Here is a 23,494-nt window from a genome sequence, read left to right on the forward strand (position 1 = left end):
TACGAATCGAGAGAAACTGTTTTAATTCTCTCTCTCTTTTTATTTTTTTTCGATACTCGATCGCGCGAAAAAAATAACTGCTTTTTGTTTCGAATTAAGAGCGCGCGCGGCGCAGCTGCAACGAGCCTCCTCGCGTATGGCCGAAGCCGGCGGTGTACATGCTGCGCGCGCGAGCAGTACAAATTAAAAGGGGGAGAAAAAAAAGAGTAATTAAAAATTTAATCCAGCCCAGCCAATGTGTAGTGAATATTTAACCGCACACAGAGCCGCGCATTAGAAATGATTAAAAAATAATGGCCCTAGAATGCTGATGGCCGCGTTGCTCTCCTTTTTTTCTCTCTCTTTCTGTCTTTTTATTTTAAGTGTACGTAAGTATACATTCGTGCGAATTTCCTGCAAGTGCAGTTGTACATATACCTAAGAACGAGTAAGAGACCTTTTTTAACGCTGCGTTGTGAGTCCTTTGAGGGCGCAGTATACACCAATAAAATAAAAAGGTCGACTTATTTGTAAGTCCCTTGGAGAAGAGAGCGAGAGAGAGTCCACCGCACAGCAGCCTCGTTTTTGGACTCGCAGCTGCACTTTAATGATAAATTATATTTTTTCACGACCTGCGCGATAAAATAAAAAAAAAGGGCTTGTCGAAAGGCAAGTTTAATTTTGCGAGAAAATCCTCATCTTTCTTTTATCGCCCAATATTGCATTATATATCGTGTGCACAACGTATAATCTCGTAAATATAAGTTCAAGGATATCTCGCGCGTCAAAATTTTCGAGAAAGTCGGCAGGGGCGGCTTTCTTCTTTCGCCATCGTGCTATACTTACACAACCTGCAATTGTGCCTCTCTTGTGCAAAGCCCAAAGGATTGCGCCTCGATACGATTCGGAAGATAAAAAGAAAGAAAAGAAAGCAACAACAAAAAAATCAGGCTCGAGTTCGAGTAAATGATTTTCTCGAGTGAGTTTCGCGTGTGTGTGTTCACATATAAACACACTTGACCTAATCTAATCGAACGCGAGAGCGAGTTGCATGTATACACATCACAGATCGCGAGTAAGAGAGAGAGAGCGAAGAATTTCCGCCTCGACGAGCAAATCCCACCAAGCTATTTTGCAGCTATAGGGGGGATGTGCTATGTGAGTGTGTGTATAATACACAGCACGCTTACTTACGTGCACGGATAAAATTTCACAACTGCACTCGTGCACACAGTCCACCGCTCCATGTGTGTAACGAGCTTATATTATTACATAGCCCCAGCTGTGTGCCGCATGCTCACACACGTCCGACTAACGACTGACTTGTACTACTTATTATATGCCATTTGCACCCGATTAGCCTTATTTTGTTGCTGTTGGTTTTTTTTTCTTCTCTAATACAGAGCTGTGTAATCAATGTATAGGTAGGTATTATATTCGTCGGATAAAAAAAGAGAAAAAAAATTGTTATCGTAGTATGCACGTCGATATATACGGTGAAAGTCGATCGACTGTGTAGTGTGTAGAAGCAAAGGGCCAAAATCGAATGTACGTCGCGCGGATGCATCGATGAAGGATTTTGACTGACACGTGCAGGTGTATATACGAACGGAACAATGTCAATCTCGATTGTCGATATAACACACACACACACACCCACACACACGTTTTATATGCGTTTTTGCCCGTCGACAAAATTGTTTCATCCGAGTCGATCCCTGTATACCTAACTCCTTGCCGAAATGCCTCGTTTTTCTTTTTCAATTATTTGGCGTGCATTTGTCGTACTTATATGCACGTGCAGGATAAATTTATGCACGCAACTCGTGCAAAAATTTTTCATCGATTTTGCGGAAACGTGCGAGCTGGTAGGGGTACGTATGCACTCGTTGTTTAATTCCTGGAAGGTATTTCGCGGAACCAAAACGCCCACCGGAGTGTTTGGCTGTGCTCTATTAGCAAATGTCATCGTGACACGCTTGTATATAGTTGCAATATCCAGTGTAATTCAGCGAAATAGTAAAAGCTGCAGGGGCACAATTGTCACGACGTTTGATTCAGCGTGCGCAAAGTCGCGAATCCTTTCAGTTTACTCTCATGAAAAAAAAGAAAGGAAAAAAATTAAATAAAGGCAATCACATTTGCTCGATGGTGGCTTTCATGCGTGTAGAGAAAACTCATATCTAGTTTACGTCCGTATCGAGTGCGCAGTACGCGGCGCATAAACCGTTTTGGTTCTTTCACAAAAGAGAGCAAATATTGCGTGTGCTGTTGACCTTTTCATCGGGATAATTAATAGTGGAGAGCGTATATGAGGTAGCGCTAGCGCGGATGGCTGTGCTGTGTACACGTACATAAGCCAGTTTATTGAGTGAACTTTAATTTTTCGAGACAAGCATCGAGAACGATGCAACTTCCGTTGAGAATATAAATAAATAATATTGAGCTACATACTAGCGCTTAGGGTCTGGTCCAGAAGAAGATGAAAAAAAAATAAAGTCAAATGCGTGCTAGCTTAGCTCTAGCAACATAATGTAACACGCCACAGACTACAAAATACAGTATTAATCTCGTTAAAGCTTGGAAAACGGTATTATATCGACGATGAAAACGAATCATCATTATTTATGCATGCTCATATTTTCGCATGAAATACCAACTCTCGTTGCGCGCAGCTAGGTATATATACACATCGCAATGCTCACTGTGCGGAGCTGCAATTCGAGCTCCCTCTCTCTCGGACTACAGCAGCTAAAAAGTAATTAACACCCTGTACTCGGCGAGGGAGATGAAATTTATTGGGCCAGCAGCACAAGTATTGTGCACCGCCACTTGTATAAATTTGTTTGAAATATTAGATTTTCATGCAGAAGCGGCAGCAGCAGCTGATTAAGAATATTTTTCGTTGTATTTTGCTCTCTTCTCCCCCCTACTCCCGTATATTATATCGCGAGAAAATTTTTCTGCAAAATATATACTGCCACGCGCGTTGCGAGAGAGCCGAGGCAGGAGGGAGCGCAACTGCATGGCGAACGTGACGTGGAATATACGTTTGCAGCATGAATAAATATAAAAAGTAAAAAGTAAAAAAAAAAAGAAAGAAATCCTGCCGAAGCTTTCGAAATAAATCGAAATGTCGATTTGTTTGACCTCGCAAATTAAAACTTTTAATCTTCGGTATTTATGCTTTTCGCATATAGCATATAGCTGTTGCTGCTGCTCTCCTGGACTGAAATCGTTGCCACTGCGGTTTTCGCGTATAATACACCGAAAAATTGCACTCGACGTGTCATCGATTTTTCCGCGGATCGTTCGAAACGCATTTTTTTTTTTTTTTTGGTTAAGTGCTGTGCGCGCCGAAGAAAGTGCAGTGCAGTACAGAGATCACGTATAGTGGGGATCCCAGCATAGTATAGAGTCAGGCTTTACGTAACCGCGTGGAGGCGGCAACTCGTCGTAGTCGGCAACGGATCAAAGTACCGTGTGTGCCACTGCTATTTAAACTACCTATACTACTGTGCCGCAGTCTCGACTGGCTGTCGCGTGTTGCGAGCCAGGATAAATACTGCAGCGCAGCGAGGCACACACCCAGAAAGTAGGCGAACACATGCACACACACGTGCACATGTGGAAAGAGACTTTCACGTTGTATGTACGGTGCACATATACATGGCAGGGAGCTGCCCTCAGCGGTAACTTACTTATAACTTTCCGACGACGGAACGTCACTTCGGGGACGCCATGGAAGTACACGCTTGTATACATGTGTGTGCATATTAGGAGACAGCAACCTGCCCTATACATGTATATAGCACTGCACACATCCGATACCATCAGCTGCTGCTTCTGTCGCTGCTGCTGCGGTCCGTTAATTACAAATCCGATGGGGAGGAAGAGCGAGCGAGCGAGCGCGCAAGAAAGAGGAAATTAAGCGGATCGTTCAGGAATTTAACGAAGGCGTCCCGCAGTATATATGCAGTGTATAAGCCGCCTATGGCGCGGCGCAGCAGCTATATAGCTCTCGCTCGTCACTGGCAGCTAGTAGTACGAATCAATATATAACCGAGAAATGCGCGAGGATTTGCACGACGACCAGCGACCGTCCGACCAACCGACTCGTCCGTTGTGCATAGAGATAGGCAAACGATTCATTCGATATGCGAATATATTACGCGGAGGGCAGCTTTCGAGCTGTCCAACTATTATACGGCTGATTTGAGAGAGCGAGAAAGAAAATTCGAAATTCTTTTTCGAAAACGAAAAAATGCACATCGATAAATTATCGGCCCTTCTCCCCCTTGGGAGAGGATTAAATATTCATACAGAGCGGAGAGAGAGAGAGAGAGAGAGAGAGAATGCGCCACATGCTATGCAGTGTGTGCAGTGCTGCGCTACTATATGCACGATTACGAACACATTACGTAATGGCAATAATGCTGCAACGACGCGCAACGTCCAACGATTTCCTATCGCCCCCCGCGCGCGTACGTACATACGTAAGGCCAATATATTCTCCTCTCCTCGTCTCTGTTTTCTCTCTCTCTCTCTCTCTCTCTCTCGTAGCACAATAATGGCACAGAGAACCTTGGGGGTACGAGCCCGCCCCCGTGCACCGCATTATCGTTATTATCATTACGAGCGTCGTAGCGAGCATGTGTGTTTTTGTGGATTACAGATCTCTGAGCTAGCTGAGTAATGAAAAAGTTGCAGACTTGTTCTCGTTTCTCCTTCTAATTTCAATGATTAGACGAGATAGAGCGAATAAAAAAGAAAGAAAGAAGCTGACCGCGAGAAGTAAGTCAGCAAACGTGCTCTATACTACCATCCTATATATCGAATCGCGGTGTGCACTGCGTGTGCAATAGTCCCCCCTGCGCGCCTGCACTCGCTTGAAGGTAAAAGAGCACGAGTAACGGTGCAATACTGTCCAGAGAAAGAGAGACGAGCGTCTTTACACTTGCACCGCGAGAGAGACACACACACGCGCGTAACTAGTACCTATGTATTTATTAATAGATACTATAATCTGCGCTCGTCTAGGTACCATCGATTACCATGATGTCAATATAAAAATGGAACTTACGTCGATTGTTGTTGTTGTCGCTGCTGTATCGTCGATTTCGGAGCGAGCGTGTGTGTCGCCGCTTCTTCGAGCGTCGTTTTTTTTTTCTCTTGTTGCACTGGCACGAATTTATTTGTATAGGCTGAAACTATTTTAATTCCTCTTCTTCTCCTCTTCTCTTATTACTATTATTTAATTTTTTTTATTATATAAAAAGAAGAAACGATGCGAGGATGCAGGCACTGATTATCTTCGACAGAGATTAGAGAAAGATTAGAGATCTTGAGGCATTCGTAAAAGAGAGAGATTTTTTAAATCGAGAAAAAAGAGACAACGACGCACAGTAGTAGTAGTAGTAGTAGATAGTGGTATAGAAGTGGCAGCGGCTGGCAGCGGTTATTAGAATAGCGGCAATTTTTTTCTCCGCACTCTCACAACTCAAAAAACACACGAGAACGATGCACACGAACAAATGAACTTGACACACTTGCAAAATAACGACGATATCTTCTTCTTTTCTATTTATTTATCGAACACTTCGACGCACTCACACAGACACAAATATATAATAACACTCGAGTAGTCGTCGTCGACGATGTTTTGTTGCAATAATATAACGATTAGTAAATTATTATTCTTTTTTTTCTGGTAATCTGTGCGATTGGTGCTGTTTTCTCTCTCGCGGTTGAAATTTCGCCCTGTCCTATACTGCTTCTGCTGTTTTCTGTACAGCCAGAGTACAGTAGCTGGTATAGAGCAAGAGAGAGAGAAAAAAAATATTGAGCATATACGTATAGCTGCTGCAACTGCAGTGAATTTATATATATATATATAACGCGTACAACAGCAAACGTGTGCAGCAGCACACACACGTACGTATGTATATATTCTATACTCTGGTTATGTGTATAAGTTTGGTTGTTGCTCGCTCCCTCCCTCGGGCTACATCGAAAGCGGACGACTCTCTGCTGTGCTAGTCGTGCTGTGCCTAGTATGCAGTGGTAGTAGACGACGACGCTCCGTACCACCAGCGCATTTCCCTCATTTTTTTTAATAATAATATAAACGTTTTTGCTTCGTAGTCGTCGCCGTCGTCGTCGTTTGGGAGACTTTTATACGTATTTTCTGGGGTTTTATTTTCTTGCAAAACGAGGTGGAGTAGAGAGAGAAAAAAATCTCAAATCGAGTATAGAGTCGTGTGTCAGTAGTCAGTCTTGCGAGTAGTAGTCGTCGTCGTCGTCGATCGATGCCCTCATATCGCTCTCTGCTGTGCTCGGTTCTTGCGGGTTGCTCTCTGTCTTTCTCGACTCCGTTTCTTTCTTTCGTCTTCACCTTTATAGCTTTCTTTAACTCGTTCGACGACTTGGTCGTTTTGGTTGTTGTTGTTGATGACGATGATGACGATTATGATGCGAGAAAGGCAGGAGACTCATGTTTTCACTCCCGCCGTGTGCTGAACCGTCGTCGACTCTGCGCTATTGTGACTTTTGCACTCGCGATTCACACAAGTCACACACAAAAACAGGCTATTATATTCTCAGAATCTGACCCAGTCGCTCGCTCGCACACGCAGCACAGTTCTTGACGTTCACTTACGGCGTTTCATTCGAGACGTCGCGAGTTCGGAGCAGACTCGGTGAATCCTGACACTTCTCTCATCGATGACGATGACGAAGAAGCACTGCACACACGTACACTCTTTGCCTCTTGACTTTTCTTATTTACAGATATACGTACAGATATCAGTCTATGGTCGGAGCTAAGACTCGCGCGATCCTATCACGTGCAATCCATAATATCGTTTATTTATCTGACGTCGTCGTGAGCGAGCAACAATTCGAACGCGCACATTTTGACGATCGAAAAAAAACCGTTTTTTCACTTTTTTAGTATTTTTTTTATTCCATGCAGCGCGAGATTTTCGTATATTACAATGTATTATTATGTGTATACATGAAGGTGTGTGTTGTGGCTCTTGGTCGTCTCACAGCCCCACTGACACACTGCAGGCTGCAAGCGAGGCGAGTGAGCTGAGACACCACCACCACTACCACCACCACCACCAGCACCTCTACTACCACCACCGACGTTTTCTCTCTGCTCTGCGGCTCTCTGTCGTGTCTGTGTGTACGTTTCTGTACGTGTGCGTTTGCTACTGCTGTGCACTGACAGAGTGACGGCTCGTTCACCCTGCGCCGCTGCTCCGCGTATATTCCACAGCCGTCCGCGACACCCGCAGCAACAACGACCAACGTCTTGGCAATTTCTAAATCCAAGTAGCAACGGCTTTTTTCGAACGATGAAAATTCAAATAAACATTTAACGAGTAGAACGACGAGACGAGCATTCGTTTTCGTCGATTAATCGTATAACGTGCAGTGTGCGTTGTTTGCTCGCGCGCGCATTCGCACACGCACACATGTGCATAGTAGTCTTCCTCTCTCTGTCCCTCTTATTGCACACGCGCGCGCGCGTGTATACGTATAATAATGTACGTGGAGTTCTGTATATAGCTATATGTGTGTCAGTGGCGAGTTCTCTACTACTGCCGCGCTGACTTACCCTCACCACTGTACCACCACCACCACCATTGCATTTTGCAACCCCCTTCGTTTCCTCAGTCGCGCAACCCCTTCCTGTGGCGGCGGCTCTATATAACACCATATCTTCCGTCTCTGTTCGACTCTCGCTCGTGCTACAGGGGATATACGAATATATAGAACACACACGCATGGCCAGTAGTATAGATGTATATAGTGCAGCGTACAAAAAAGGAGGGCTGCGCGCGCAAAGAGTATACAGTTGCCCTACCTATAACTCGATTTCTTTCCATGCACACGGACACACAGGCACAGAATGCAGCTACGTGGGTGTGTGCGTGAGCGCGATAGTTCTTTTATGGATAATTTACACCGAAGAATCGAAGAGCCAATGTGGCGCGTGCATTTTTGCTTTTGCTCTTTGGCTAGCTGCTGCTACTGCTGCTGCTGCTGCTACTCGAAGAGGAGGAGTTGCTCTCGTGTATATTATGTACCACGAAAAACACCCTTGTATTCCATCGCGAGAATTTTCGAATTCCGAATTATAATCCGCCCAGCAGCGAGAATTCGTGTTTCGAATAATTCAGCTATATACGCGTGCCAAAAATATTCAATGACGTTTTCAGCAACTTCTCGAGGATAGAAGAGGATTATGGTATTTACATAGGCGATTATTTCAAGACAAAACACATAAACCGATTGAGTGAGCGAATGAAAAAAAAATTGCTTCAACCGCTATTCAATAAATGTTATGGGTCAAGAATACTAGAGTCACCGATTTATACGTAAGAGTAAAAAAAGAGAGCGCGAATATTACGCGCGCGCACGGATTACGAAGTATTAGCGCGAGACTGGCTAAAATTCAAAATCGACAAGCCAGCCAGTGAAAAGTTGATTACTTTCGCCCGAGTTGCGAAAAAAAGAGAGAGAAAAACTACTAGAGAGCTGTATCTTACTTTTCGCTAATACATTTATAGCCGCGCGTTTTTCCTCCGTAAAGTTCGCTATTGAATTATTTACATCGCGCCAGGGCTTATAGAATCGAAGTAAGTACACGCGCGAGATGTGTAGTGTACGTCGGATGTAGTGCGCATTCGATTCTTCGTACGTATATCAATAAAATACTCATAAGATGCAGTATATGCGCGGATAAGCGTCTATCTCCAACGCTCGCAGGGGATTTACGTAGCCTCGTATAATTACCGAGAGAATTCGAAAAATATATGTCTTTGCGAGATAAGAAGTGCAAGAAAAAAAAAGAAGAAAAAAAAAATTAAGTGCCCGACGACGACTGCGAGGACGACGACGTCAGCTACTCTTGTGTTCTGCCCAGTCGTCGCCCGAATAAGTAAGTAGTAAGAGTCAAGCTGCATGCAGCGCGCAGACCCCCTTATCTATCTCTCTCTCTTTCTGATGCTATATATATACGGTATAAAAGTAGTAGTGTACGAGTGGCGCTGCTCGGGAGGCGCGGATAGTTCTGTTTTGCACTCGCTGCTGGATGGCACGATATTATATATGCAGCAGCAGTAGAGCGAGCGCTGCCGCCGCCGCCGCCGTCGCTGCAGTCCGTGCATATCGTGTACGTGTATACGTATGTATGCATATATCCCTCCAGTGCTAACGGATCAATGAAAATGTTCCTTTTCTTGGTGTGGACGTGTCTCTCCCTCCCTCCCTTCCCCCTACCCTCAGCAGCGATCCTGCGCGCACCACCCTCCCTCCTTCTCTCCCTGCATCTCTCTGTTTCCCTCTTTTGCTCTTTTCTATGTAACGCGCGCGGTGCACAGTTGCAGTCTTGCGAGTCTTGTGGCAGCAGCAGCAGCGGTATTGCCCCTTTTTTTTCAAAAGCGAGACTGACGAGAGGCGCCAAACTCAGACGCCTGCCAATTTTGGCCTAATCGCATCGTATATATGGGCTCATGATGTGTAAATATGCTCCGAATAGTCTCCGATGGCCCTTTGTGTGCGCTAGCTGCGCTGCGCCGCCGCCGCTGCTCGCGCGCGCTAATGGCTACATTACGACAGAAATCGAAAGTCATTTGCCTGCGAAATGGGACACCGACACGCGCGGCCTTGTCTGTACACACACTTCGACTGTTATAAATACGCGCGGGGGAGTAGGCCGACGGCCGACGACGATGACAAAAATCTAAAGCTAAACAACGACCCCCGCCTCGCGATGATCGGGATAATTTACCCCGTAGACGGATTTATTTATATAAATAATCTTCCATTTGTTCGGGGAGCCATCGGCCCGCGCCACTTATCAACCCTCCCCCAAACGAAAGCCACCGATGGATCGGCGATAAGCCGCGTCGAGTGGACGGATATTAATACCCACCGGACGTGGAACAATTGGCTTGTATATCTCTTGTATTCAGGATGTATTCGAACGGAGGAGTGCACCGAAAGCTCAGGATCGATGCTTATAAAGCTCTTATTTATCGCTCTTGACAGGCATTTATAAAGAAGAAAGCTCGACTTTTCGAGTAAAGAGAAGAAAATTAATTATTAACGCAAATGTCGTTACGCATTTATACGATTTATCTAGATCGCTCGATATGTGCACAGATACATTACGATGTGTCTTACCAAAACTCCAGCTTTACTGCGCGATGCCGTGGTATTATTTACTAATTTGATGACGCGGATAAACTTTGCAATTGTGGTAGCTTACAGCATCTGCTTGGAATTATTCACTCCCTTTGCAGTATTTGATGCGATTAAATCATCCTGGGATCGAGGTTTGGATACACAAAAAAAAAACGGATCAGCGCATAATTAGTATTCAAAATATTTAATCAATATCGTTAATTGATTCATCATCATTTTACAAAATTGTCATCTTTGAGAAAAATTCATTGGTTTTATAAACTGCCTCGCCAAAATTAATTGGTTAGACAAATCATAATATGTGATAATTACACATAATCAATTTGTAGCTGTATTTTGTAATTAGATTGTTTACTGCAAGTTCATCTGAATTAAAGCAATAAGATTATTACCCTATATTCAGAATGTCATTGTGTTGATGTTTACAATTATTGTAATCGCAGGCATCAAATGACTAAAAATGATATTTTGCATCTGATGCCTACTCTTAATTATGCTATATTACATCTAAAAGAAAAATTATAATACACTATCGGGTCTGTGTTGTTGCTTCTTTCCTTGCTGCATCTTGTAGTAATTGGGTATCAACTTCATCTCCAGGTAACTGAACGTAACGAACAACAGATCCTCTGATAAAACAATTTTTAACAGATCTCTGAAAAGTTAGATAACATAAATTAATTAACTAACATTAAATGGACATTTATTTTATGATAAAAATTAATATACCATATGAGGATATTTATCTTGATCAGTAACTAAGATATCTGTCAGTTTAATATTCAAGTATTGGTCCACTGAATGCAGAACCCCACAAATACTAAAAAATATAAAAATTAAGTTAATTATGTAAATACTTGAAAAATGTGCAACATTAGCAAATGGTTCACAACACAATTCAAATGTCAAAGAATTGTATCGCTTGAATAAACAAAACTTCTTGTTACCTTAGATCATTCTTGAGTTCAACAACCACATCTTTTCCCACCAGTGACTTGAAAAACGAGTAAAACAACTGCAAAAATTCAATTGATTATACCAGGAACATATTTAACATATTAAAATATTGAAAGAGTTATAAATATAAAGTGCTTTCTTTTAGGTTAAATAATTTAGTGGACCTCTAAATACTTCCACTATTAATTAAAGTTTTTAAATAAAATCTTACCATGATCAAAGAGCCGAGTAGTGACACGCTTGAAAAAAACTATAATTCAACTAATATATGGATGATAGATGTATAAATAAATGTTATCCTGAATTATTGATACCGGCTAGCTTGAGTGCAGTCGACAGTCATGAGTCGAATCGAGCAATGTTATTGTGTTCGATTTGAGAGCTTTAGTCTGTCACTGTTGGTAATGTATCAAGTGTACCAACAGAACTTCCATTATAACTTGGCGGGAATCCGCAGGTGTATGCGAGTTGCTCGACGAGAGTCGTTTATTCACCCTCTCGACCGCAAGTTGTTTGCAAAAACTAAAAATGCAAGCTTTTCTGAAGACTGGAAAACTGGGACCGTCGGAGCCTGGTACATCAAAAAGACCAAGAGAAACCAAAGAAGAAAGAAGTAGCAGGATTAAAGAAGCTAAACAAAAATGCACTCCTTGGGTTGAAAAATAGTGCGTATGCTTTTAACCTCATCTCAATTTGTTTTTATCTTTGTTTCTCTTGAATTTCCTTCAAATAAGAGACGATTTCTCATTTTCGTAATGACAGAGATATCAAAACGTAATATTGGCATAATAAACTTATTTTTAAATAGTTGAATATTCATAATGATATTTTTAAATTAAATTGTAAATTTAAAATTTTTAGCCGACCTAAAACTGTTGATGAAGTCGTGGAACAAGGAGAAGTCGTTGAAGTGCTTCGACAGTGTATGAGTGGGACTGATTTTCCTAATCTTCTCTTGTACGGTCCTCCAGGTACTGGTAAGACCAGTACAATCTTAGCTGCTGCCAGACAAATGTTTGGAGATCAGTTCAGGGAAAGAATTCTAGAGCTCAATGCATCTGATGAGAGAGGAATTCAAGTGGTCAGGGACAAAATTAAATCATTCGCACAGTTGACAGTTAGCAGCTATAAAGCAGAGTGAGCATTATATTTTTGTTAAATGATTTATTTTTGTAGTTGGTCAAATTTTTAAATGATGCTCAAAGTAAAAGGTCTGATGTTTACTATTAGATTTATCATGATTCCAAGAATAGCTAGCAGCCGGTTAATGTATCATAAAATTCATTGGAAAGTTTAATGAACATTGATTACATACCGGACATTGAAAATGCTTTGAAATGAAACAAGGAAACTGTAAAACAAAGTTTCTTCATTGTCAAACATAAAGCAAATATGCTTATGGAAAAGTAATTTTTGAGATAGAGCTTGAATTTTTATTATTTATTGGTTATTCTTGAAAATTGTTTGATTTTAGTTTTAGTTTTTTTTTTTATTTAAATTTAACTTTAGTGTTGTATTTCATAAATTATCTTGAAGATTATTCTTCTTGACATGAACTGTTTAACTACTCTGGGAAGTGATCAAATCTATGTACATAAATGATCTCAAAATAGTACTGATAAAATGGAAGAATATCATATATCATTGTTGAAATAATGAAGATGATTTTTTAAGTAGAGTAATTGCATTTCAGCGGCACTAAATGTCCACCATTCAAATTAATTATTCTTGATGAAGCTGACAGCATGACGGATGCAGCACAATCAGCTTTGAGAAGAACCATGGAGAAAGAAACAAAAAATACCAGATTTTGTTTAATTTGTAATTACGTATCTAGAATTATAGACCCACTTACCTCTCGTTGTACAAAGTTTAGATTTAAGCCTCTTGGAGAAGAGAAAATTATTGAAAGATTAGAATACATATGTCAACAAGAAGATTTGAAAGCAGAAAAATGTGTGCTCAAAGCTGTTAATGATGCAGCAGGAGGTGATTTACGTAGAGCAATAACTTGTTTACAATCTGTCACAAGACTTAAGGGAAAAGGAATTGAAGTATATCTTGAAGATGTTATAGAAGTAACTGGTGTAAGTAATAATTATACTTTTTTTGAATGAGTATATTTAAAATCTCAATTCAAATTATGCAACATCTTTTAATACATGTCATATTAGCAATAAAACAATTTTTTTTTACAGTTTGTTCCAAGAAAATGGTTAGATGATTTGATTCAAGTGTGTGAAACCAAAAATTACAATGAAGTTGAAGCTTATGTTGATAAGTTTATGTTAGAAGGTTATTCAGCAAGTCAGGTAAAATATTTCATACAGATTGATATGTTTCTAGTCTGTAAAAATTTAATGTTTAATTTGTTTTAGGTTGTTGATCAACTAAATGACATTCTTATTTTTTCGAATCAACTTACTGATAAACAAAAAGCTGTGATTGGCGAAAAACTTGCGGTGAATAAAATTTTTTTATTAAATAAAATAATTTATTACTAGTAATTTTATAATATTTATCTACTTTTTTTCAAATCTAGGAATGCAGTTACAGATTACTAGAGGGTGGAAGTGAATATGTACAGTTTATGGATCTTTGCTGTGGAATTATAACGGCATTTGAAATATGTTAATTGCGTAAGGATTCACTTGTAAAATTTCTAAAAAAATTTCAGTAAGACAGAAATGAGATTTCTATCTTACGGATCTTGATACAAAATTTTAGCGTGTAGAAAATGTTAATATCATAACTTTGGCACATCCGATTTAAACAATTCAAAATCAGGATTGCAAACACATTGTTTTAACATTCAATGATCAAATAAAATAGTCGCGAAATATTTTCTTATACTGATTAACATCGTTGCATTAATTTATTGTGATTACCATCTAGTGCCTATTTGACAGTTATTTTGCATAAAATAAATATAATTCAATGTTATATAACAAATATGAATTATATGCAAAAATGTTTCTACGTCGTTTTTAAAAAATAATTTACAGCTTAAAAATTCATCATTGGATAATAAAACATTTACAAAGAGTCGAAGCCCTAATCCGTACCGCGTACTTATGTCTGTATTAAAAAGTTATAACCTTCATTAGCTAACTTGCGTTATATATCATACAATATAATCACACATACATTCAATTTAAGTCATAACATTTTACAAAATCGAAACGTTCGATTGCATATAATTTTTTATTACATGATTTTCTGTTTTTCCCTATTGGATCATCGTTTTGTGTAGTATAAATTTTACACATAACTGAAGTATTTTATGCATCAATAAAATACTGAACCAACCCTATAATTAGTCTCATATTCAATCATTTTACCTAAAAACATACATTCGTCATTTTAAAATTACATTCAAGTCTTAATTTGAAGGCTCGCGCACTTGTTTTCGCACACTAGTCTTTTAGTCGTTAAACGAGATTAAAGTACACAAATCTTCTTTTTAATAAGGCGGTGGATGCTGCTGATAAGGATGCTGCGGCGGTTGATTCATGCTTCGCTGCAAATGTGCAACGAGCTGCGAGGTCGTTTGCTGTCCAACATTGCCGGCTTGCTGTTGCTGCACTTGCTGTTGCTGCTGCTGTTGTTGCTGCTGCTGCATCGCCATTATTGCCCGCATTCGCTGCTGCTGATTCATGGCCATTTGCTGCTTATTTGGTGATAAATGAGGCATAAAGTTATTATATAGACGACGATAGTGACGATCTTTAATAATACGTAGAGCAGGATCCTTAATTTACAATTTTTAATAAAATGAAATGAAATGAAATGATATGAAGAAAAAAAAACAAAAAAAAAAACAAAAATAAATTTTTCCTTGTCTAAACTTCAAAATATAGTTAGTTTTTAATTATACCGGTTGCATGTGTTGATTTGGTTGAAGACCCACATTAGCCTGTCCGACTCCCCCAACGCCGCCAACATTGCCGACTCCAACTCCAGGTTGACCAGCCGCTTGTCTGTATGGTGGGGCTGGTTGATTCGGAACGCCTCCGCCCATTGGACCCATCGTATTCATCGTTACATTAGGCGCCTGCTGTAAAAGAAAAAGACAGTCCGCATGCAAACAGCCGTTCGGAAAATAAAATATCTTAAGTCAGAGCCGACTTACCTGCATGTATGGTGGTCTTGGCGCTCCAGGCTGCATTCGCTGTTGCTGCATGTACTCTTGACCTCGCTGAGAGCTCATTAATTGCTGCTGCTGACTCTGTGCGTTCATCATCTGTTGCTGCTGTGTCTGTGCATTCATCATTTGTTGCTGGTTCTGGAACATGTTGGCCTGCTGAGCCATCATATTCTGCTGTTGCTGTTGCTGCTGTTGTTGAGGTTGTTGCTGCTGTGCCAGCATCTGCTGTCCACCGTAGCCTGTGTAATTTTGATTCATTCCTGGCATATTTTAAATTTAATTTTATCAACAGTTCAACGTTTAATTTGACTGCGATTTGACCGTGATGAAACGAGACTTACCCTGCTGCATACCCTGATAGACGTTCTGCTGCTGCTGCGGTTGAGGCTGTTGCTGCTGTTGTTGCGGAGCGAACATGGCTTGCTGCTGGGGCTGCATACCAGGTGGCCCGGTGTGAGTATTTCTGCCTAAGTGTTGCTGCCTAATATACTGATTCCGCATACCCTGAAAAGCGGCGGGCCCCGTGACATTCGGAGGAGCCGCATTGGGAGGAGCTTGCACGGGTCCACCCTGCTGTTGGTTCATGAACGGATGCCGGAGTCGCAGCATATTGGTCAGAGCCTGCTTGGACTGCGATTGATTCATTGCTCCGGGCCGATCGTAGCGCGGCCCACCCATGTTCGGGCTGTAGGGATACTGCTGGGGCGGCCCCTGCGGATGAGGCGCCTGCTGAGTATTCGTATACCACTGCTGAGGATTCTGCGGCTGGGGCTGCGGTTGCGGCTGAGGTTGATTCGGGAACATGCCCGGTTGTTGGGGCATGGACTGGGGCTGCTGACCGCCGTACGGTATCGGGTGCATCTGCGAGGGATTCGGTTGAGGCTGCTGAAAAAGAGAAACGTGTCGGTAACTCTTGCACAAGTACTTGTAAATTTGATCGCGAGAAAAACAAAAGAAAACAAAAACTAACAGGTTGCATCTGCTGTTGCGGCTGCATCGGATTCGCCGGAGTAGCGAGCTTGGGCTTCTTATGCCTTTTCGTCTTCAACGTTTTTCCTTTGCCGCCAATGATTCTGCCGGGCGAATCGATACTCATCGGGGTGTCGGCCTTGCCAGGCTCCAGATCTTTCTTGTCGGGTTCGAGATCCTCGGGTGGCAGGGGCGGCGACTCCAGATAATACGACGCCGAGCGGGTCTGATTGTGCGTGTGGAAGCGTAAGAGCTTGTGGGCGTTCTGATAGGTCAGCGGTTTGCGCTCCAATCTGACCGCACGGAACCAAGCCCACGACAAGGGAGCCGGATTCTTATGACCCTCAAGCAACTCCCAGGCAGAAATTCTTTGCGAGTTATAGACTTGTAGTCCCTGCTTCTTGTCGATACTGTTGAAGCCGGCGATCTTGTTGCCCTTGGTGTCGGTGATGCAGCCAACTTGCTCGCAAGTAATGACCTCCATCGTGACCTTGGGCAGGGGCAACAGCTGCCGGACGAACTGTATGCTCTGCGAGTTCTTGTCGCCCAGCTCCTTCTTCAGCTTCTTCATGAGGTTCTGATAATACTTTTTGTTCTCGTCCTTCTCGCACTGCGTGTCCGAGACCAGAGTGGAATGTATCAAGTTGCTGAGCATGTCGATCACGGTGGTGAACAGCTCGGCGTTGTTGTTGAGATCGATCACACCGTAACTGACCAGCTGGACGAACAGCAGGGCCCAGTCGTTCGTTACGGTGATGTTGCGCTGTATCGTGTCGAAGACCCCGCCGACCAGACTGAAGCGCAGCTGCAGCGCGTCCTGCAGGCTCTCGCGTGCCTTGGGCTCCTCGCAGCTCGACGACTTCTCGTCCTTGCTGGCCGTGCAGAATTGCGAGAGCTGCAGGTGCAGGGAGGTGAGCAGCCCCTCGCGCTGATCGTCCTGGCCCTTCAGGCAGGTCAAGACGAGCGACAGGAACGGCTGATGATTGAACATCGACGGGCTCTTGGATCGTCTCTCGCGGCCGGTGCTCTTCGCCCAGTTGCCGGCTTCCAGCACCTGACCGGCCACTTTGAGAACTCTGCCCTGCACAGCGCTGGGTAATTTCGATACCAGCGGTGCCACCAGCCATATGGAGTCCGGGCGCTTTTCTGCTTTCGCACTGATCGAGGTGCTGTTCAGTTGGAAAACGTCGATCGCCGCCTTGGCCACGGTGTCCAGCCAATTTGACAATTCTATACTGTTGGGTGGAAATTGCCGGTACATGAGTTGAAGATCCAACCAGGACATGCGCAAACTCCATTGCTCCAAATTTTCCAGGATATTAGTTATGTGGGTTTTCTGGTCGAGAAAAGCGTCGGCGGACGTGTCCGGATAGCAGATCATGTGCAGTAAACGTTGAGCTTGTCGGGGCGTCAGCAGGGCATCGAGCAGCATATCGTCTTGGCAGAGCTCCTCGGGATTCTGCAAACACCGCTCTAACACCCACTCCTGGCTGCATATCTGACGTAAAACGTAAAGAGCAAAGTCCGACAAGCTCTTGACGGTCTCGTTGGACATGCCGGTGCCGTTGCTCGACGACGACATGCCCAGGTCAAGATTGAGATCGTCGCCACCGCTGAGTATGTCACTGGTGCCCAGAATGTGGCTTATGGATAATTCACCGGGTGCTCCTCCGCCCACGCTGTTGGGTCCTCCTTTACCGATGTTCATCTGCGCGTCGGGCTTTTTGGTAAGCTGCTTGACAGCCGTGGCATCGCCAACAACCAGGATGGCCTTGAGCACTGCGATCAACGGCCCAACGCTGATGTTGTTGTGAGCCGAGGCCAACAGATGCCTGTCGGAGCTGAGCTTGATACTGATGTTACGCTGACTTCCTTGGCTGGGTAAAGGATGCGGACTAGTGCTGACCGAATAGAGTGAAGGTTGAGGACATTCGGAGGTCTTGAAGAGGCGTAGTATCAGATGAATAGCCAGTCGCACGCCGGCCTGTATCTCGATGTCGAGCTCTCGGGCGTCGTTGTTGCATGCCTTTACCAACGACGGTATGGCGATGTAACGGATGAAATCCTCGAGCAAGAAACATTGTCGGGCGATGAGTATGCATGTGAACACGCCCAGCGAATTGTGCATGCTGAGATCTTGAACGTCGACCAGTTGGAGCAGATCGACGTAGGAGAGGGTGTGAGCGGGATGCGCGGCGCACATGGTGGCGATGGCGCAGAGCCACTCGTTGGCCAGGGCGCCGCAGTAGGAGGTGAGCTCGGCGCACATGATGCACAGATCGTTGAGCTTGTCGTTGTCCGTCTCGTTGCAGATACTGATGATGGTGTTGGTGACGAAGCTGTAGCGATTGGGCAGCGACTCGTTGAGCACCTTGGCCCACTGGAGCTCGATCTTGCCGCCCCGACGCGGATTGTTCACCACGTCCAGCATGAATTGAGGGGTGTAGAGTTGTTGCGTCGGCACCAGCACGAGCGACGTGAAGTACACGGCTCGGATCTTGGGATAGGCGTTGTTGAATCCCTCCGAGCTGTGAGGCTTAGACTTGAGCAGAGAGCAGTGCAGATAAAGATCGTGCAGATACGCCAGTATGCATCGCTCGGACGAGCTGCAGTCGCTCGGATTAGACACGTGAGCCACCAGCTTGCAGAGCAAACTGAAGACGGTGGTTGCCTGCTCCGGGGACAGCAGCAGGCAGCTGTGATAACGCCTGAAAACGCCGACGATGTACAGGCACAGATTGGTCGTGTAGTTTCGCACAAGGTTGCTCTTGCGAGCGTCGAGCTGAGCCTCGACGTCGGGCAACTCCTTCAGTATCTGAATGCTGATGTCGATGAGCGCGTTGATGCTCAATGATAACTCCATCAGATCGAAGAGAAACGCGACGTGCTCTTGGACGGGCAGATACGACGAGCCCGTTACGAAGGTGTTGAGCATGTCCACGACTTGAGTGGCGCACTGCCACGTGACGACGTGCTGATCGAAGTAGCTGAGATTCTGGAACTTCTGCGTGATCGCCTCGAAGTTGAACTCGCTGCGCGAGTGCTTCTTCACTTTGCCGCCCTCGGCCACATCGATGCTGAACTTCTTGCCGAAGAGCTTGCATACCTCCTTGGTCATTTTTTTCACAAGGTGACGCGCCTCGTCGCGAACTCGGCCGACACCGTAAAGAAGTACGTGACGCTGATTGCAGTCGTGTTGGCTCGTGCTGTCGTCCTGTGGTAGCGGGAAGTGCGTGGTGTAGAGCAGGTGTCGGCTGCCCCCGCTCATGCTGCTCTTGTTCGTGCTGGTGTCCTGCACGGTGTGCAGCGCGTCGGGATCCTTGGGACTGTCCGGCGCGTCCATGCTGTTCTGGTGCACGGTGTTGATGTCGCGCAGCAGCTTGTCGAGGTCGTCGTCGATTTTGCTGTCGTCCTCGTGGGCACCGCGCATCTGGTCGAGATGCGGCACCCCGTGAGGCTCGACGAGCTTGCTCGGTTTCATATCGATGCCGGAAAACATGCCGTTCATGTCGGCGTCCATGGGATCGCGATTGCTCGGCGTGTTGGGCTTGCTGGCCGCCGGGCCCTGCATGAGATCGCCCCGAGATATGAGGGTGCACATGTAGGCGTCGTGCGAGAAAACGTCGTGCCTGATGAGCTCGGCGAACAGATGGACCAGGTTCGTGAACTGCACCTTGCTCTGGACGGACGAATTGTCGAGAACAGGCGCGTCGTTGTCTAAAAATTTCATCAGCAACCCCTGGAATATCGGCAACAAGGAGGCACCGTTGCCGTTGCTGCAGACGCTCTCCTTGTCCTCGTTGTCGTTGTTCTCACCCGTGGCTTCGGCTTGACGTTTCTCCAGGAGTTTGGCCACGGCCATGGCCCGATGTTCACCCCAGCGTTCGGCGCTCACAGCCCATTCGCACAAGATCTCCACTATAGCCGCGTCTTGCTGCGGCGAATACTCGTGCTTCGAATTATTGCCGTTATCGTTGCTACTGTTGCTACTGGCAATGCTATTACTGTGAGCGTTCGCTGATGCTGACGAAGATGACGGGAGTACCAGACTCATCGGTGGAGACGACGTTGCGGGAGGTGGGGCATTCGTCGGTGTCGTGAAAATCTTTGCGTACAATGTGTCGAGCGAGTGATTCGCGTCCATGCGATCAAAGCTATGACGGTCGAGGGAATCCAGTGTCGCGAGGATCTTCGTCGTTGTCATTCCTGTTGCAACAATTAATTTTGTTTTTAGCAACGCGATCGGTCCAAGTGTCAGAGCTTATGAATACTCACCAGCGCTGCTTTGTTGCCATTTATCGCATGACCAGCGGCTCTCGGCAGCTTGAGATCTCGCTCGAATTCTCTCCTGAGCTTGAGTGAGTTGCTGTCTTATCGGATCCGCAGGATTGCTCGATGGAATTGGCAAAACCGACGGGGGACACGGCAAGTGATCGAGAGGCGAGCCATTCAATGCGGAAGTGCATTTGCTCTCACCAACGTTATTCCAAACTAGCGCGGTTGGACATTCGATCGTTATTACCTGTAATAATTGATAATTGTAGCTTTGAAGTAAGGGCATCGTTGTACACGATTAAATTCATTTTGAATGTTGTTACCTGAATTATAGCGGATAAGCCATAAAGTACATCGCGGTGATGTGGGCAGTTTAAATAATCATTAAAAACTTGTTGTAACTGACTGGATATGGGGGTCGCAGCGTTAGCTTGACTTTCTGATTTTACACCATTTTCATTTTTAACATTTACGTTGCTATTTAGCACAGGACTTTGCGTTGCAGTTTGACAGTTTACCGTGTCTACGTTAACGCACATGTGAGCAATTTTACGGCAGCAAAGATAAGCTAAACGCCGAGAAAACAACTCCGATTGGACAAATTCTTCAATGTACTGAAGAGTCAATGGTATGAGGAGCTTTAGAATACCATCATCAGTAGGGGCAGAACGTAGTTTATCCAAGAGTTCAAGTATCCAACTTAAAAACTCTTGCCTATCGAGTAATCCTTCCTCAAACATGTACTTAGCTATAACAAATTGAAAGAAAAAAATACATAATTGAACAAGTTTTAAAAACTTTTCAAACTGATTAGGAGATGAGATAACTACCTAATTGATTACAATAGTGCCATTGCCTAAATGCCAGTTGGTGTTCTTCACTCATTGATCCACTACTTGAATTGGATGTACTACTATTAACATTAGTGGGAAGGTTGGGACAACCACTGATACCATTTGAAGTGGGAGTAGTGCCATTTGAAGTTGGTAGTGAAGGTGCATTACTACCATTAGAAATAGCACTGCTTCCATGATTTGATCCAGTATTGAGTAGGTAATAGTCATGAAGTTTTGTTAGTTGATCTTTCAGGAACTTTATAAGAGTACCAGTCCATTCTGTAATACAAAACAATTAAAATGATGCGTTCAGAAAATATTGAAATTTTGTTAACTTATGTACCTGTAGTAGGATCTGGTAACTGCCTCTTTTTGATTTTTGCTTCAGACACTGCCACTGTATAAGCAGAACTGAGTTTTATAAACCAAGCTGCCCTAAGCATGGGCACTTGGTATTCGCACAGCATAGAAAATATATCTTCTTTTTTATTGAAGTTAGGGGCCTTTTTAGCCAGCGATACTAAAGGCTTACAACCTGACAAGTCCTTGAACCAAGCCTCAATACCATTTTTAGTTCTAGCAGTTACCGGCCAAAAATTATCTTTAGGATTTATTTGTTGTCTTTTTCTTCCAGTATCAGGCATAGTGGCCAGTTCTTCCTTTTTTGCCATAATGGCATTGAAGAAAGCTCCAATTTTGGCCGCCGTGACAGGTAAATTTCTAGCAGAGCCATGTTCATCGGATAATTGAGATGTAGTCGTGAATCCATGTTTTACATTATTTGGAGTCAACTCATCTTCCTTTTGTTTTGGCTCTTGTGGGTAAACATCAGGCGGGCCAAGCCTGGGCCTTTTTAAAGGCCTCTTTTCGTACACCATTCCCATCATTTTATCGTGGACAATTTGTATATATCATTACCTAGGTAAATATTAATTACTAACTAATTGTGTAAAATCTTCAATGCTAAAGACACTCTATATCACCTGGTAGTGATAAAATTCTTCCATCTTTTACAATTTTTTACATTTGATGCACTGCATTCCATTCTTTCAATGGAAAGAAAGCACTATTGGATACTAGTTTTCTGCTTTAAAAGCACTTGTAAACCTACAAGCATATATACAATTATTATTATTTTTAAATCAATCACTACTGTACGCGAATACAAAACGCGTGTATTTAATAACATTCGATTGTCAGACACTGTTTACAATTAAAAAAGATTCGAAACAGTATTCTACCGTGCATTCAGAAGAAAAGTTTTGGAGTTTGCAATTAAAATAATCTACTTAGAAACACCTGATTATGTTGTTTCGAACGCGCTGATTAGAGCATTAAAAAGTAGTGTGTACCTTGCGTGTCAAGCACTTGTCGTTGTTGGGGCCAGTCTCGGCACGAGAGATAAGTCAAAAACGGCTAACGAGCCTCTCCGGTCTTGCGTCGAGCGTGTACATATAAAAATCACCTATATAATCCGAGGCATGTAAACAGTATCGTCGCAGCAGGGCGATAACGCGTCAACAAAGTTCGTGATCGAATATACACAGAGCACATACTGTATCGCCAACTCGGTGGGCAACCATCAAGTCCGTAGTCGTCGTCGTTCGCGACGATACGTTACGCTCATCTTATTTCAGCAATCAGCACCGCCGAGAATCGTGCTGCTATGCTATGCGTGCAGCGGACACAACCGACCGACCGACTCCGTTTGTAAGCGCGGGTGAACGATCGATCGGATTTCCCAACGTGCGAAATTGGGAAAATTGTCGCCTTGGCTTTTTGTACGACGCGAACGACTAGTATATAGCGAAAATTGTATCGCTGGCAGTATACTAGCAACACAGCACAGCAGTATCAGCAGCAAGCAACAACGCCATATCCACAGATTCGTCGCTCTCTCTCTCTCCCTCCCTCTATTTCGCGTTCTCTCTCTTTCTCTTATGTATGTACTCGCGTTAGAGTTTGCGGACGCGCATAATCGTGTGTACTGTGGTGTGCAAATGTGTGCGTGTGTGCGTCCACACTGTACAGTACTGTAGTAGTGCAGAGAGCAGTAGGGGCTTTCGATATTTCACACGGCCTTACACGCTGCGTGCAGGACAAGTCGTCGCGA

At 43.9% G+C, this 23,494-nt stretch overlaps 4 protein-coding genes across 12 annotated transcripts in view; 1 reads left to right on the top strand and 3 right to left on the bottom strand.

Moving 5' to 3' along the window:
* LOC106654768 (sodium channel protein para) overlaps window positions 1–6,151 on the bottom strand; it is a 55,651-nt gene extending 49,500 nt beyond the window's left edge. For all 6 annotated transcript variants that reach the window (XM_023458533.1, XM_023458532.1, XM_014374767.2 and 3 more), the window contains exon 1: window positions 5,063–6,151. The gene's annotated coding sequence lies outside the window, so the exon portion shown is untranslated. The remainder of the gene's footprint in view (window positions 1–5,062) is intronic.
* Window positions 6,152–10,365: 4,214 nt separating this feature from the next.
* LOC106654834 (U6 snRNA-associated Sm-like protein LSm2) lies at window positions 10,366–11,520 on the bottom strand. Its single transcript, XM_014374898.1, has 4 exons — window positions 11,366–11,520; window positions 11,145–11,212; window positions 10,927–11,017; window positions 10,366–10,852 (listed from the first exon to the last, which is right to left on the bottom strand). Exons 1-4 carry the CDS (start codon window positions 11,366–11,368, stop codon window positions 10,727–10,729), a joined length of 288 nt encoding a protein of 95 aa, XP_014230384.1. The 5' UTR covers window positions 11,369–11,520; the 3' UTR covers window positions 10,366–10,726.
* A 67-nt stretch (window positions 11,521–11,587) lies between these two features.
* On the top strand, window positions 11,588–14,014 carry LOC106654833 (replication factor C subunit 4). The gene is made up of 6 exons (XM_014374897.2): window positions 11,588–11,819; window positions 12,016–12,291; window positions 12,848–13,241; window positions 13,353–13,466; window positions 13,533–13,616; window positions 13,697–14,014. Exons 1-6 carry the CDS (start codon window positions 11,683–11,685, stop codon window positions 13,787–13,789), a joined length of 1,098 nt encoding a protein of 365 aa, XP_014230383.1. The 5' UTR covers window positions 11,588–11,682; the 3' UTR covers window positions 13,790–14,014.
* On the bottom strand, window positions 13,995–23,462 carry LOC106654832 (mediator of RNA polymerase II transcription subunit 12-like). Of its 4 annotated transcripts, XM_014374893.2 has the most exons (11): window positions 22,734–23,461; window positions 22,365–22,488; window positions 21,725–22,299; window positions 21,376–21,660; window positions 20,869–21,293; window positions 20,546–20,792; window positions 16,272–20,476; window positions 15,643–16,186; window positions 15,287–15,561; window positions 15,032–15,211; window positions 13,995–14,905 (listed from the first exon to the last, which is right to left on the bottom strand). In XM_014374893.2, exons 3-11 carry the CDS (start codon window positions 22,266–22,268, stop codon window positions 14,618–14,620), a joined length of 6,993 nt encoding a protein of 2,330 aa, XP_014230379.1. In that variant the 5' UTR covers window positions 22,269–22,299; window positions 22,365–22,488; window positions 22,734–23,461; the 3' UTR covers window positions 13,995–14,617. The 4 variants fall into 4 exon arrangements, with proteins under 4 accessions (XP_014230379.1, XP_023314303.1, XP_023314302.1 ...); XM_023458535.1 differs by having other exon boundaries at window positions 13,995–14,824; window positions 21,725–22,488; window positions 22,734–23,462; XM_023458534.1 differs by having other exon boundaries at window positions 21,725–22,488.
* Window positions 23,463–23,494: the final 32 nt, after the last annotated feature.

This window comes from Trichogramma pretiosum, unplaced genomic scaffold (assembly GCF_000599845.2).
Source record: "Trichogramma pretiosum strain Unisexual culture from Peru unplaced genomic scaffold, Tpre_2.0 scaffold46, whole genome shotgun sequence".
NCBI lineage: Eukaryota > Metazoa > Arthropoda > Insecta > Hymenoptera > Trichogrammatidae > Trichogramma > Trichogramma pretiosum.

Bases quoted from the DNA above. Each gene is read 5' to 3' on its own strand.
- LOC106654833 (XM_014374897.2), top strand. From the start codon at position 11,683: ATGCAAGCTTTTCTGAAGACTGGAAAACTGGGACCGTCGGAGCCTGGT. The intron at 11,820-12,015 runs GTGCGTATGCTT...TAAAATTTTTAG, and splicing joins ACTCCTTGGGTTGAAAAATA to CCGACCTAAAACTGTTGATG. The intron at 13,242-13,352 runs GTAAGTAATAAT...TTTTTTTTACAG, and splicing joins ATGTTATAGAAGTAACTGGT to TTTGTTCCAAGAAAATGGTT.
- LOC106654834 (XM_014374898.1), bottom strand. The intron at 11,018-11,144 runs GTAACAAGAAGT...TATATTTTTTAG, and splicing joins GAACTCAAGAATGATCTAAG to TATTTGTGGGGTTCTGCATT. The intron at 10,853-10,926 runs GTATATTAATTT...CTAACTTTTCAG, and splicing joins AAGATAAATATCCTCATATG to AGATCTGTTAAAAATTGTTT.
- LOC106654832 (XM_014374893.2), bottom strand. From the start codon at position 22,268: ATGATGGGAATGGTGTACGAAAAGAGGCCTTTAAAAAGGCCCAGGCTT. The intron at 21,661-21,724 runs GTACATAAGTTA...TTTGTATTACAG, and splicing joins GTTACCAGATCCTACTACAG to AATGGACTGGTACTCTTATA. The intron at 16,187-16,271 runs GTTAGTTTTTGT...TCTCTTTTTCAG, and splicing joins CGCAACAGCAGATGCAACCT to CAGCCTCAACCGAATCCCTC.